This window comes from Oratosquilla oratoria, unplaced genomic scaffold (genome assembly GCF_046742065.1).
Source record: "Oratosquilla oratoria isolate Oo_2021 unplaced genomic scaffold, ASM4674206v1 SCAFFOLD45, whole genome shotgun sequence".
Taxonomy (NCBI): domain Eukaryota; kingdom Metazoa; phylum Arthropoda; class Malacostraca; order Stomatopoda; family Squillidae; genus Oratosquilla; species Oratosquilla oratoria.
Window position 1 is genome coordinate 7,489,327 of NW_027467710.1, and position 14,665 is coordinate 7,503,991.

The 14,665-nt window shown below is 41.7% G+C and overlaps 1 protein-coding gene across 1 annotated transcript; it reads right to left on the reverse strand.

Annotated features, from left to right (window-relative positions):
* Window positions 1-10,634: 10,634 nt before the first annotated feature.
* LOC143023223 (uncharacterized) lies at window positions 10,635-12,916 on the reverse strand. The gene is made up of 5 exons (XM_076181743.1): window positions 12,640-12,916; window positions 12,375-12,461; window positions 12,108-12,194; window positions 11,890-11,973; window positions 10,635-11,617 (listed from the first exon to the last, which is right to left on the reverse strand). The coding sequence occupies exons 1-5, from the start codon at window positions 12,914-12,916 to the stop codon at window positions 10,635-10,637; spliced, it is 1,518 nt and encodes a 505-aa protein (XP_076037858.1).
* Between the last annotated feature and the right edge of the window lie 1,749 nt (window positions 12,917-14,665).

The window sequence follows — 14,665 nt, forward strand, 5'->3', positions numbered from 1 at the left end:
TTTTGGTCAATCAGCTCAGATTATCGAATAACGCTGAAGTTTGTTAAAACAAGGTCTTCATTCAAAATGCTGATTTTTTTTTTTTTTGTGATGACTTGGTATCAAAGTGATAAAGTAAGGTTAATAGTGACTAGATATTATAATATTGCTTCTATTAGAATTGAAAATATGCAGGAATATACATCAACGTGGAGGAAAAAGACTTTTTCAATGACTTTCTCTTGTTTTGTTTTTTTCACCAGGCAGTTAACGTTTCATACACCAACAGTATTCTGCTAATATATTTATACTCCATCGCCCCTGATACCTTTTTTTTATAGTGCGAATTTCTTGGTGGAACACTTCACCATGTTTATTGCTGCAATCTCCACAGTTATCAGGAAGATAATGCAGATGCGATCTAATAAGATGCATTATTGCTGACAAGTGCTCCCAGAACCTTAAAACTCTGCATCGCTTCTTGAACAGTGAACACATATTTTATATAGAAATTATTAACAACGGATTTGAAGGCTTGCAATGCATTCCTCTCTGTTTCACTCTGTCGAACTGCTCATCCTTTATTAGGTTTCTAATCTGAGGGTCATCGAAAATACCTCCATTTAATTTTGCATCGCTGAATTGTGGAAATGTCTGCTTTATGAAAACAAATGCTGGACTTCCTTTATTGGCCTTGACAAAATTCCTCATCAATCCAAGTTTGATATGAAGAGGTGGCAGCATTGTGTGAGCCAGGTTCAAGTGTTTCTCTAGATGGCCATTCACTATGCTCGTAGTGTTTGTCATCTGCTTGGCTATACCACAGAAAGAGAAAACATGGTTATCTAGTGCAACCTCCTTGCATTCGTAATATTGGGGTCATAGCCTGAAAAGAATCTAAAATATCATCAAATATGAGATCAAATAAACTGAAATATGTAAGATCCAATTACATTGTAAAAACATATAGAATTATATTGTCTTTTTAACTTTAAATCCCCACAAATCTTACAATCATAGTGACTGTACTTCAGAACACTGAATAGAATGTTCATATTCTCATAAATCAATTAATTGAACTGAATGTACAACAGGAACAGATGCAATCTTATTGCCAATGTTTAAAAGAACAGCTTTTAAATTTTGACTCGACGAATCAACGAGTTCTACATTCTAATGGACTATAAATTAAACCCAAGGCTTCATCCAGTCCTCCAATATCAGCGCAATTTTCTAATGAAGAGTTGCCATGGAGTGAGAAAAAACGAAATTCTTGATCTCTTTTGGGATAACAAACATGTAGTTCCTGATGTAAGTAAATTGCTTTCGTCAAGGAGTGACCCAAGTAGCTGGGCAGACAATTTTGATAACCTTAAATCCCTTCTTAAGTCACTTGTGCATAATTTAAAGGCTTTGATTGGTTCTCATCGAGGATCGGAGGTTGATACGATGCAGAGGTGTCCATATCTTCAAGCTGGGTATCAGTGTCTTCAGCGATGCCTTTGTCCTTGGGTACACATGGTGCTGAAATTTCTGGACAGGTGGGATATAATATAGGTAAAATGTCAAAGTCCAGCGGGTTTCTATAAATACATGTCAAAATTTACATTTTTAGAATACATTAATGAGATTATCGACTCTAAGTTATCGTTATTATTTTCAAATATGAGCTTACCTTGTAGGTTTGTCATGCAGAAATAGCAATCTGTCACATAATCTGTACCTTCTCTTCACACCATGGGAACACCAAAAGGAAGGGATTTCATCTTGCCCTTGCTTCAACGTTTTAAATTTGAACACATGTTTTACAAGATGTATGAGGAGCAAAAATTTCATCTTGATCTCCAATTCGGATTCCAAAATAGGCTTGGTAATATCATCTTACAAAACCAGAAAATTTGGAATGTTGATCAGCCATTTTTTGCACCACTGTAGCAAAACCTGTTCGGATCATTTTTGCATCTCCTTCTGTTTATTTTCAAATCCCTGCAATGGAATTAAATAAGTGTGTGTGTGTGTGTGTGTGTGTGTGTGTGTGTGTGTGTGTGTGTGTGTGTGTGTGCGCGTGTGTGCGTGTGTGTGTGCGTGTGTGTGTGTGCGTGTGTGTGTGCGTGTGTGTGTGTGTGTGTGTGTGTGTGTGTGTGTGTGTGTGTGTGTGTGTGTGTGTGTGTGTGTGTGTGTGTGTGTGTGTGTGTGTGTGTGTGTGTGTGTGTGTGTGTGTGCGCGCGCGCATGCCTCCCATTCCTACACTGAAGGCACTGATCATCTGTTGAAATAACGAAAAATAGGACAACAGAGCCATACAAATACCTGAGGTCCTTGAATGCATATCTAAACCTAATTATAATAACTATTTTTATTTTATTTTATTACTTAATCAAACAATGAATTTGTGTAGCTTTTTCAGAAACAGTGTTCATTATTTGTGTAAAAAAACTAATAATTGAAATAAAACGTACAAAAAAGGAAAAATAAATTGCGTCAAAACTAGAGCTGATCAAAGAAAATAAATTTTAGATTTTAATTCAAACGTTGAATCAGTCAAAATAATATTGACAACATGACGCAGACCAGTGCAATAGATAAATGAATGATAATAAATGAAAAATAAGATGAAATGAGTGGCAGGCATTATAGTATATTACTTAGGTGTTTATCTTAACTAATCTCAAAACTCCGAACTCTATTACATTGCATTGCCTCTGAAGGAAGTTTATTCCATTCATTCACTACACGGTTGGCGAAGTTGTTTCTTTGTTGAGTGTAGTTGAGAAGGTTTATGGGAGGGTTTTGATTGAAAGGATTAGGAGAAAAGAGAGAGTGATTGGTAAGGAACAGTGTGTGTTTAGGACTGGTATAGCTTACGTAGATCAGATTTTTGTGATAAGGGATATATATATGAGAAAGCTTTAGGAAAAGGTAATGATGTTTTGGGGTTTTTATGGATTTGGAAAAGACTTATGACAAAGGAGACAGGAAGCCACTGTGGAAGGTAATTCAGATGTATGAAATAGAAGGAGAGATGTTAAGAGTAGTAAAGAGTTTTTACGAGAGCAGTCGAGTCTGTGTTAGAATTACAGTAGAAATGGAGTGAGTGAGTGGTTTGAGGTAAAGGTGGGACTTCGCCAAGGATGTGTTACGTCGCCTTGGCTGTTCAATTTATAGATGGATTGGGTGGTGCGATAGGTAAACGCAAAGGTAATGGGCCGGGGAAAGAGAATGGTATAGAAAATGGAGAAAAATTGGAGATAAGCCAGTTGTTGTTTGCTGACGACACTGTGCATGTAGCGGGATCATAGAGGGGATTAAAGAAGTTAGTGACGGAGTTTGGGAAGGTGTGCGAAAGAAGGAAGTTGAAGACAAATGTGGGTTAAAATTAAGGTGACGAGATGTACAAGGAAATTATGTGGCAGCAAATTGGAAGTGAGTATTAAGGGAGAGAGACTGGAGGAAGTGGACAGCTTTGCATACTTGGGTGCGAATGTGGCGGGAAAGAGAGGAGTGGAAGTGGAAGTACAATGTAGATTGAGAGAAGCAAGTAAATGCCTTGTTTTGGGGGATTAAACGATGTAGTGAGAAATGGACATTTGGGAATGGATGGTAAAAGGAGATTGTATGGAGTGATTGTGTCAATAGTACTGTAAGGGTCAGAAACATGGAACATAAGAGAGGAAAAGTTTAAATGTGTTTGAGATGAAATGCCTGAGAAATATGGGAGCATGTGTGAATGATATTTTGACGCAGCCCGAAGGGATCTCTCCCCAACTTCTCTTTTTCTGCATGAGGGGACGGAGAAGGGGGAGGGGGTCACAGATTAAATGAAGCCGCCTTGCTATGGATGTGCTGTGTCCTGCTACATTGCTTCTGACCCAAGGTAGTGAGCGAGATGCAGGGATGACCCGTCATCCAGGAGGAGCAAAGAAAAGATGGAGGGGTGGTGAATGGGAGTGGAGTATATGGGGAGGAAATGGGTGGGAGTGGATTTATACCTATGACTCTGGCTGCATCCCATGTATGTGCGGAAAAGCCGTTGGTACATGTATGTGTACTAATGACAGATGGACTTCTAAAATTGAAAGATTGCGCAATCACTCCTAAAATCTTATTTACTTTCTCTGATGCTGAAATAAACCGCTTAGATGATTTGAGGTCATTACTGATAATTACGCCGAGATCCTTTTCACTGTCCACTTTTGCTAACGAATTTTCAAATAACTTGTAACCGTACTTGTTATTTTTACCTATGTGCATAACTTAAATTTACTTAGGTTAAATCTACCCCCCGTGTAAGGGGGGAAAAGCCTTTGGTATATGTATATGTGTAAATCTCATTAACCACTTTTCAGACCATTGCTGTACTTGACCTAAATCTTCTTGAATATCCAATTTGTTTAAGTAGTCATTTACCATTACTCACAGTTCTGCATCGCCAGCAAATTTGGAGGCAATAGATTTCAGCGATTCGAATACGTGTCCCACCCAGGACTAAGTCTGCACACTTGGAAAACGCACTGCCACCTGCTGCAAGTGGAGGGTAACAAATGAGTAAAGAAAACACAAATTATCGCAAAGAAATGCCACCTTTCGACATAACCTTGGTTGTATTACAATATCATTTATTTTTTATTTTATTAATTTATTACGCCAAGGCGTCAGTTAGTACATGAATATACAAGTACAAAATGTTCATACAATGCATCAGATGGATACACAATCAATAGTAGTACAATGCATATGAGTCAGAGCCTCAATAATGTCATATCGGTAATAGCAACATAACATTGAGTACAATGTGATAGTTTTAGTAATAAATGACAGCAGTGAGGACAATAAGTCCCACAACCAAGCGCAGTACAATCATGAACATTTGACAAACATAGGACATAATGGTAGTGTGCATAGACAGACCTAAATGACATACATAGTGCGCAATATCATTAAGGCCATCGATGTGAGGGGCACAAAGGTAACTCTCTTTGTGAGAGAGAGAGAAAAAAAAAAAAAAAAAAGATTCTCTCCCCCTCCCCTTTTTCCTTCCTTTTCCTTCTTTTGGTATAGTCTGAGTACGTAAACATACAATTGGAATACATATAATAATGGTTATGGGAAGCAACAAATCTATACAGAATGTGCCGAGTAACATCACGAGAGGACGCACTCGACATCATATGACGCCCCTTCCCCCCAGGTTGAATAACCTGAGGAAGTAGAGGAATGCTGTCGATTCAAGACCTCATTCTCCTATGGTGCTCCTCGACTCAGTAAATAATACAGTAGGAACGAACATTCGATAAACAAAAGTCATAACGGCAGTGTACATGGTCACACGTAAGAATCATATACAGTAAACAGTATCACTGAAGGTCACCGATGAGAGGAGCGCAAAGGGGTGGGAGAGAAAAAAAAATACATTACACAATTTATAAATTGAGTGTGAGTGCATAAACATTCTAATAGAATACAAACGGTAATGGATATGAGCAGCAATAATATTTGTCAGAATGGGCTGTGTAACATCACAGGAGGACGTAACCAATATCACACAACGACGCCCCCCCCCCCTCCAGGCTGAACAAGCTGTGGAAGCAGAAGAAAAGTGTAGTCGACCCAGGACCTCACCCTTCTGCACTGCTCCTCGACTTGATCAGTAATACAGTCAATAACCACCGAATTGAGGAAAACGGGTAAGTATTTTGTCAAGGTTGTCAGCCTCGAGCAAGAACGTGCAGATTTGAATCAAGGTCTGACCTCTTGGTAGAAGATCTCTTACTGTGGGGCACTGAAGACAATAGTGTTCTAGGTTGTTAGCATTAGGGCTGTCGCATAGTTTACAGGTGGTGTACTGTGGCATGTCAAGAGTGTGGGCGACCTGCCACAAAGGCCGATACCCCATCCTGAGTTGAGCACTAATTACATTGTGTTTTCGCACAGTTAACCCGCGTTTGCGATACTTGTAGCGACTGTGGAGAAAGTGATCATGATGTTGTATGGACACACTGTTAGCCCTCTCTGCATTTCTGCGTCGCATCGTCATGTCAAACCCAACTGAGTGGATGATTTTTCGTAGACATCGGAGGGAGGGCTCGGCATCCCGTGCATGTTCATTTGCTATACAGGCCGCCTTTGCGATACGATCCACCGTGTCGTTGCCATGTAGTCCAATGTGGGAGGGTATCCATACAAACGGTATGGTAAGAGAAGCATCGTTTGCAGCAGCAAGTCGACATAGGATTTCATTCACAACACGGCTGCAGATAGGTCTTGGCGAGGATAGGGCGTGCAGGGCTGATTGGGAGTCACAAATGATTATCCCGTTCACACGATGTCGAATAAGGAGAGTCACAGCATCCAAGATTGCATTCAGTTCACAGTAGGTGGAGCTCGATGAGGTGGGTAGTCTGCGGCCAATCCATGAATCATCTGGTACAGGAGGCTCCAAGGTTGGGGAGAAGATGGCACACGCTGCTCTTCCATCCGCTTGCACAGAACCATCTACGTAGACGTGGTGTGCCATAGGCACAGACGTAGATATACCAGCAATAGTCTCCAGAGCTAACTGTTTCTGCAGGGGGGATAGGCAGCTTTCGAGGTTGGTGTAAATGTGACAGCGAGGAGGGGGACACGCCATGGTGGTAAATCAGGGGGTTCCGCCTTCGCAGGCACATCGATGTCCAGGCCACGGAGAATATCACTCACTACCCTAATGAGGGTATGTCCGCCTGCTCGAAGTGGGGGTCTGGGTGCGTCCGGACCCAGTGACGCACTTATGACATCAGTGAAGTGTGGAGCAAGATTGGCGTAGTGGAGACACTTAACAGTGAAGTAGGACACAATGGCATAAATCCTCTCTACTAGAGGAGGTAGGTTGAGTTCTAACTGCATGTTCACAACACGGGTAGAGAGAGAGCACCCCAGGATAAACCTCATGACTCGATTCTGGAATTTTTCAAGTGGCTCGAGCGCTGGTTTAGGAAGTTGACACAAGGCAGGGGATAGATAGTCGACTATTGACCGAAGCAGTAGGATGTAGAGAGTCCTTGCCACTGGGATGGAGATACCTACAGCATTGTTGGCAAGCCACTTGATAGGTGCAAAGCGGGGCTCCAGACGGTCAAGAAGGCTTTTCACGAGGGGGTGAATTCGTTGACGCGCAGGCGTAGCTGGGGTAATTCGGACTGGTGCTCCCAGATATGTATACTGTGTGCAGTGAGGGATGTCATGACCACCCATAGTGAATGCAGGCAGAACTCTGGCATTGCGTTAGGTAAAAATCCTGCTTTTCTCTGGGGAGAAAAGGAGGCCACAGGAGGTAGCGGCCATGTTGAAGTCACGGAGCATGCGCTGAAGGTCATGTGGTGAGGTGGAGTGGATGCATATGTCATCCGCATAGCAGGTGATAGTAGTACCGGGGATGATAGGAAGGAGGGAGAGTAGACGATGCATCAGGATATTGAATAAGAAGGGACTTAGCACACCTCCCTGCGGGGTGCCCAGTTCGAATGGTTCATAGGAACTGTACGACCCCTTAAGTAGACACGTGACGTTCTATTACAAAGGTAACCTCGAATCCATTTTAGTAGGTTCCCCCGAACTCCAAAGTTCACCAGTTGGTTCAAGGATAATTTCCCTGTTGACTATATCGAAGGCAGATTTGAGGTCCAAGAAAGCAACCACACTGGTGGGGGAGAGACGTGTGTAGAGTTCAACTAGGCAGTGGTGTGTGCTCCGTTGCGGAAGGAAACCATAAAGACTGGGGGAGAGCTTATCCAATAGTCGGTGCATCAGTCGGGCAAGAAGAATGCGTTCAAACACTTTGCTAAAACAGGAGGTGAGAGAGATAGGCCTAAATTTGTTGGTGCCAGGTTTCGGTATAGGAATGATAGTGCTTTTGATCCAGGCTGAGGGCACATGCCCCAGGCGAAGGCAGAGATTGAAGAGCTGTAGTAGGGGGTTACGAGGAACATTCTGAAGGAGACGTAGGACTTGATAAGTGAGGCCATCCTCACCAGGGGCAGAATTCTTAACCCTAGCAAGAGCACGGTGTAGCTCGTCCTCGGTGAATGGGATGTCATCTTCTTCATCTGTCTGTAGTAACGCACCCATTAGGCGGAGGTTACGAGAGCTGCGGTGGGAGGACAGTGCTTCTTGGACATTCCCAGGAAGGTTGCGAGTTTGTGACTGCTCTGACCAGGTAGTAATAAGATCTTGTGCATACTCAAGCGGACTGTGGTGCAGAGTGCAGACGGATTTCTTCTTGACAACCTTTTTTATAAGATGCCACATAGTGCCCGTGCTAGTCTGATGGTTAATACTATCTGTAAATTTCTGCCAAGACTCTGTGTACACGCATTTCTGAAGGGCAACCAGGTCATCCCTGGCCAGCTGATAATGGTGCAGGTGTTCAGGCGTGGGCTGCCTTTGAAAGGAAAGCCCAGCATCCACCGCTATTCTTTCCGCTTGGGCAATACGTTGATCCAGTGTCCAGGAACGGGTCTCAGTGCGACGTTGAATGTGTGGTCGGAGCACATAGTGCGTGTAGAAGTCATGTGTAGAATTCACCAGTGAATCGTATAGGTTGTCAGGAGAAAGAAGATCAAAAGTGGGAAGGAGGCGAGAAATATACGAGATGTATGTGGGACAGTATTTAGGAGGGATAGAGATGCGGGTACGGTAATGGGGGATGGAAGCTTGAGCATGTAGGATGGAGTATGTTAGGCTAATAGCAACATGGTCAGAGAAGAGAGAAGGGATAGATGAGCAAGAGACATTGGATGCCACAAGACCTGCAGTGATAATGTGATCTATAGTACCTCCACGAGTGTGTGTGGCACCACCCAAGATCGAGAGAATACAAGGTCAACTCACACGCATGTTGTGACGTCAGCAGAAGTGGAGCCCACAGAGAAAATGGTGAAAACGTAAGTGAAAATGTTAGGTAAAAGAGAAAACGTACAGTCACCACAGAGTTTCTGGGAGACTTACCTATTTCATGTTCTGCAACCGTTAAAATGGGGGTTTCATTTTGGAAAAATATTCTTGTATTTTATTTTTGACATATTTAATAAAGAAATTTAAAAGTTAATCTTTGTGTAGAGGGCAAACAAGTATCCAAGTCTATGAATCCATTTACCACAAACTATCTTTGTCTATGAAGAAAACGATTTGCCAAACTTAAAGGATATGGCATGAATTATCGATGATATGAGGATTACCTGCTGAAGAATAATATGCCACTGGCCAACTCTCATTGCTGTGAACACTTGTTACAGCTACTGAATACCCCTATATCATACTATATTACTAATTGAAGAATAAACATTGTAGATAACAAGAAAAAAACTTTAACACTAAAATTATTTTGGAATTTACATTGCATACCAAGGTTCGAATTGAATACAATGCAAAAGTCATTTCAGATTTTATTTCACTTCACCAATTTACATAATTTATTTTTTACTTTTCTCGGCGAGTTCGATAAGTTCCTGTTTAAAACTCGCAACCGAAAATACAGTCTGCATTTAACAAAAAACTTTATGACATCACTTGGTAGGTTCACATATTTGCATATTTCTGTGCACACTTTGGATGTGGAGTTTACCTCATCCTTTAAGGATTTGTCTCCGTGGTAACAATTAAACAATTTTTCCATATGCTGCAGTGCTTTGAAAAAATCTACTGATGGCGACTTTAATCCGTTCTCTATTTGACATATGAAATCTATCCAGGTCTCCTTTTCTATCATTTCACTGGCAAGAAAGTTGTATTGAGGGAACTTCTTAGCAATGAAACCCCCAACATACCTCAGTGCTTCAATCTCAATACAGTTCTCTAGAGTGTCTTTGGACTCTTCTAAGGTAATATCATCCCCTTCACCCTCTTCATCCACGTCTTCAAAGTCTAGCGTTGCAAAAAGCATAGAGGACACCATTAGTTCAGAGTTTAAATCTGAATTACCAGACGACTGCTTTTCTGGACTTTCATCAGAAAAGGATGATCCTGTTAAATTTATGTCATTATTTACACACTGAACATTATGGTGCCCTCCAAATAACTTGTTGACTCTGCCCACAAGGAAAGATCTTAATCTATGCTTAAAGTGCACAGGGGATGGATGTTGATGTGCAATGCCCATTTGTCTAATACAGCCAAAAAAGTGTTCAAGTCCATCTTGATTAAGCCTGTAAGTCATGATATATTTAACATTATATCGCTGACTTATCATTGCAAATAAGCAGCTTAAAGAGGTACATGATAAAATGATGCCCTTTTGAAATGGATAGAGGCTATCCTTTTCTCCAACCCGCATGTTTTTGGCTGTAGTCAACATTTCTGAAAGAATTTGATTTTGGTACTCCAAATGAATGCCATATGCAGCTCTTGCTTTTTTTATGTCATTTGGTGTTCTAGAATTGAATAGATCAAACCAAGAATCAACTAATGAAATAAAACTGCTCGTGTCCTGCCAATCTTTGCTCTTAAGAAGATTTTGTTGACCAAAATACTGCAAAGATTTTGCAACGGTGTTTGACATAAGCTGAGCAGCTAATTTTACATTCATTCTGCTTACTCCTTTAACATCTAAGTGCTTGTATGATATTTTATGGGCTGTCTTTAGATCTGATTCACTTCTCATCACAAGCTCTCGAACACTGCCGCTAGTGACGTTCCTGAAGGGACTGTTGAGAGTGAAACCATGGTCGAAAAAAGTTGTTTCTTAAGAGCTTAAGTAAATGAGGAGCATCAGCAAACACATAAATTTGCCTATCTGGATGAGCTGGATTTTGGAAGCTAGTATTATTTATATCAATGCCTAAATTGTTCCACAGTTTAACATTGGTGGGGCCAAGATCATTAACCATTGCTACTATTATCATTCCAGCATCTTCTAATTTAACTATAAGATCAAATAATACAGCTTTTGACATGTCGGTATCGAAGTTATAGTAGACAAGCTGTTTCCAGTTGCTGGTTAAACCCCTGATCATAACACACTGAACTTTGTGTTTTGGAGCATACACAGTATCTGTAGCTTTATCATAAGACCACTCTTGAGATACACTTGTCTCATCAAAGGACAAAACACAAAGCCTCTCAAACTCTGACATAGTATCAGCTTTATGTCTTAAAACGTGCACTATTGATGTTAATGGACCAGGTTCAACATTAAGTTTACCTACCCACCGATTAATAGTGGCTATTGATGGCAAAGGGATTATGTTTTTTTTGTTTTTTCTTAGATAACAATGAGCATTAGTGCTCAAACTTCTTAAATTGACAGCTTGACTTAGATCTTCATCGCTCCACTTTGCTACATTGCGTTTGCCTTCAAGTAGTAATTTAATTTGAGTATCTGAAAAGTGAGCTCTTAATTTCTCTTTTATATCAGATGTAACAGTGGCAATATCACTTTTAATGTTACCTTGAAGAATAGTAATAAGCTCCTGATATTTTCTGTTTTCAATAACAAGTTTATCCCTTTCCATACGAACAACAGCAAGCTGCTGCTTTAATGCATGTATGGTGTCATGCAAGAAAGCAGTATGTGTCATCTCACATGTATCAAAAAACTTCCTTTTTCTCAGGATGATGCCTTCCTCTTCAAGTGTAGGATCTCTTCTACTACTATCTTCTGGGTGTTCTGAAAAGATTTTAACAGTTAATTTCCTATTGTAAGCCTTTATTGGGAATGAAGAAAAGGGGGGAAGGGTGCGATGAGAGAGAAAAGTGGGAAGGGAAAGATTTTAGGTGGGGCATGAGGAGTTGCAGGTAAGTAGGTATAGGACATTTCTTAGAATCTGCAGAAGCTTCAAGAAAAAAATGAGGACATTTGTTTGCAAAGTATAACTAACTATATTAAGGGAAAATTATTCTAATAACACTTGTACAAATGTGGTGAATTGTACTGCTTACCTTTAGCATAAAAAATGTTGTGTATTGGTAGCCATGGCTCAGAGATCACAATCTGCTCTCCACCTGCAGTCGAGACGTGGGATGCTGCAAAAAAAATAACTGCTTACAATTTTGCAATAGTATGTATAGGGAAAGCCCCTAGCATTACGAGGTTGCTTTACGTCACTGACTTTGAATCACATATTTTTTCATTGCACAGGTAAATCTTGCATACTAACCTCTGCTATTGGAAGACCTGGTGTGAGTTGGCTGACTTGCATCAGAGATCACAATCTGCTCCCCACCTGCAGTCGAGACGTGGGATGCTGCAAAAAAAAAAAAAAAAAAAAAAAAAAAAAAAAAAAAAAAAAAAAAAAAAAAAAAAAACTGCTTACAATTTTGCAATAGTATATATAGGGAAAGCCCCTAGCATTACGAGATTACTTTTCGTCACTGACTTTGAATTACATATTTTTTCATTGCACTGATAAATCTTGCATACTAACCTCTGCTATTGGAAGACCTGGTGAGAGTTGGCTGACTTGCATCAGAGATCACATTCTGCTCTCCACCTGCAGTCGAGACGTGTGATGCTGCAAAATATAGATTTCTTACTATACCGACATCGCATTTCCTTATTTCAATTATATAAGTTAATGTGCCACCTGTGGTAATACAAAATGCACGAAAGGTATGGCATAATAAAACAATATACAGCTAATAACAAGGAAAATCGTGACCTAATGGCAATGGTTTGCGAGATGTACTCACCATAGTCGAGTGTTGGCACTGCTCCAGGTTTAAATTTCTTTTGGGATGTAGGAATGGGAATGCCAAGTAACTCGTACTTCAAATGTCGCTGGAATGCATTTGCTTCAAAGTGCCGGCTGCATATGTAAGAATTGGCCGTATTAAACCTTTCTGCTCGTTTGCAAAACGTAATCCACTTATTTCTCACATATTCATCCTTTGGAAATCTATGGTAAGTTATTTCAGACCCTTTCACATGTGTTTTTCTGCACCCGGAAACTGCACAATGGGGCGGCATAGTTATTTTAGTTACGCATAAATATTATAAAAGAAAACGGAGACACGTTCACGACTCCAGCCACACCTGGACTGAGGCCGGAATTTCTACGAACCCTCGGCCAGGTACTTCTAGTGACGTCACTGCGCAAACGACCTAATTATTGGTCAGTTGTTGAGTAGACCTTGTATACTCTCGATCTTGGCACCACCCGTATCCCAACGTGTTAGGCGATATCGGCGGATGTAGTCTAGCAGGGGCCTGCCAGCGCGGTTGGGAGTGGGAGATACGTCTCCAAGAGCAGGGTGCCTTGCGTTAAAATCCCCCATATAGATCATTCCACTGTCTGTAGGTATAGGAAGGGCTGGTAAATTAATCAAACCGGGAGCAGAGTAGACATTGCACAACCGAAGAGTACTATTTCCTACGGTAATCTCAAAGAGCTGAAAGGTCATATCAGGTTGCGCAGAGGAACCAATGAGCGTGTGAGGTAGGGATGATTGAATGTAGGTAATGAGGCCATTTCTGGTATAGTGTACATATGAGACATACCCTGTGAGCAAAGGAGCCTCCTCCCCATGTGGAGCACTACCAGGAAAGGCCTCTTGTATAAATATGACTTGTGGATGATGTTGATAAACATAGGTTTTAAGTGCCGTGAGTTTAGAGGAGTGTTTGATACCAAAGGCATTCCAGGAAATGGTATGAAAATGAATGTGACTAGCGAAGTTTAGTCTTACTGTGGCGGGAGGCAGAGGTGGGTAGGGCACTACCAGGTGGAGTATTGGGCAAGGAAGATCTGGGCTGCACACTTGTTAACTTTTCAAGGTGGGAGGCGACCTTGTCAAGTTTATCAGTAAGAGTTGTGATGGTGGTGATGACAACCTGATGTGATTCGACCAAACTTGCTAAAGAGTTTGCAGTAACAGTTTGCTGGGCTATGATACTGTCTATGCGGGCATCTATGGTGTCAAAACGAGCCGTGAGAGCAGTGCAGCGGGATTCCAGGGTGGCAACTGACTTACGTAGAGCAATGATGTCAGCTGAATCAGTGCGACGTGGAGATGAGTGTGCGGGGGGTGGCGGAGGTGGTGGGGTGTGACCTGTTGAAGTGTTACGGGACCGTTTGGTACAGCCGTGCCAGACGTTAACCCCAGGCATTTTGCACCGAACACACTTCCACTGTGAGGGGTCAGGCTGTCGTAGAGGCGAGGAATTTGGTGGGGCATCTCCAGCAGCGATAGAAGTAGATGAAGCAGGAGGAGGAACACTGTGTGGGCAGGAGCGTGTATCGTGGTTGGCAGCACACCACGCACATCTGGCCGAAGCAGAGCAATAGCGCGAGATGTGGCCTATGCCCCAGCATCTGTAGCACCAAGGCTTCTCGTCCGTCATCCTGCGTAATTCACAGGGAGGAAGGCACGGGAGAAAGGGAAACTCAATAACAGGTGGTGGGGGTTCAGGGAGACTCCAGGTGATGACAATACGGTTTATAGGATTTCCGTCTTGGTGGAACCGTCGAGCAGTGTGCACACCTTGTAGAGTCTTGGCAAGGGAAGGATCTATTGAAGTAGGGTACCGAGTAACGAGGTATGTAGGGAACTTACGGGGTCGCTCAAGTGAATCCTGAATAACGCATCGCATGGAAAGAAAGTCACCACTTGTAACACTGTCTATGATGTCCTTGCGACGCCTTGATACGTAGACATAACGGGACGTGATAGAAGACATCTTCACTTGAGCCAACTCTCGATCGAGATGAAACGCTTT

What these genes read in the sequence shown, in the direction of transcription:
- LOC143023223 (XM_076181743.1), bottom strand. Translation starts at nt 12,916, where the DNA reads ATGCCGCCCCATTGTGCAGTTTCCGGGTGCAGAAAAACACATGTGAAA. An exon ending in AGTGCCAACACTCGACTATG is followed by an intron (nt 12,462 to 12,639) that starts GTGAGTACATCT and finishes TATATTTTGCAG; the next exon opens with CATCACACGTCTCGACTGCA. An exon ending in CAGGTCTTCCAATAGCAGAG is followed by an intron (nt 11,974 to 12,107) that starts GTTAGTATGCAA and finishes TTTTTTTTGCAG; the next exon opens with CATCCCACGTCTCGACTGCA.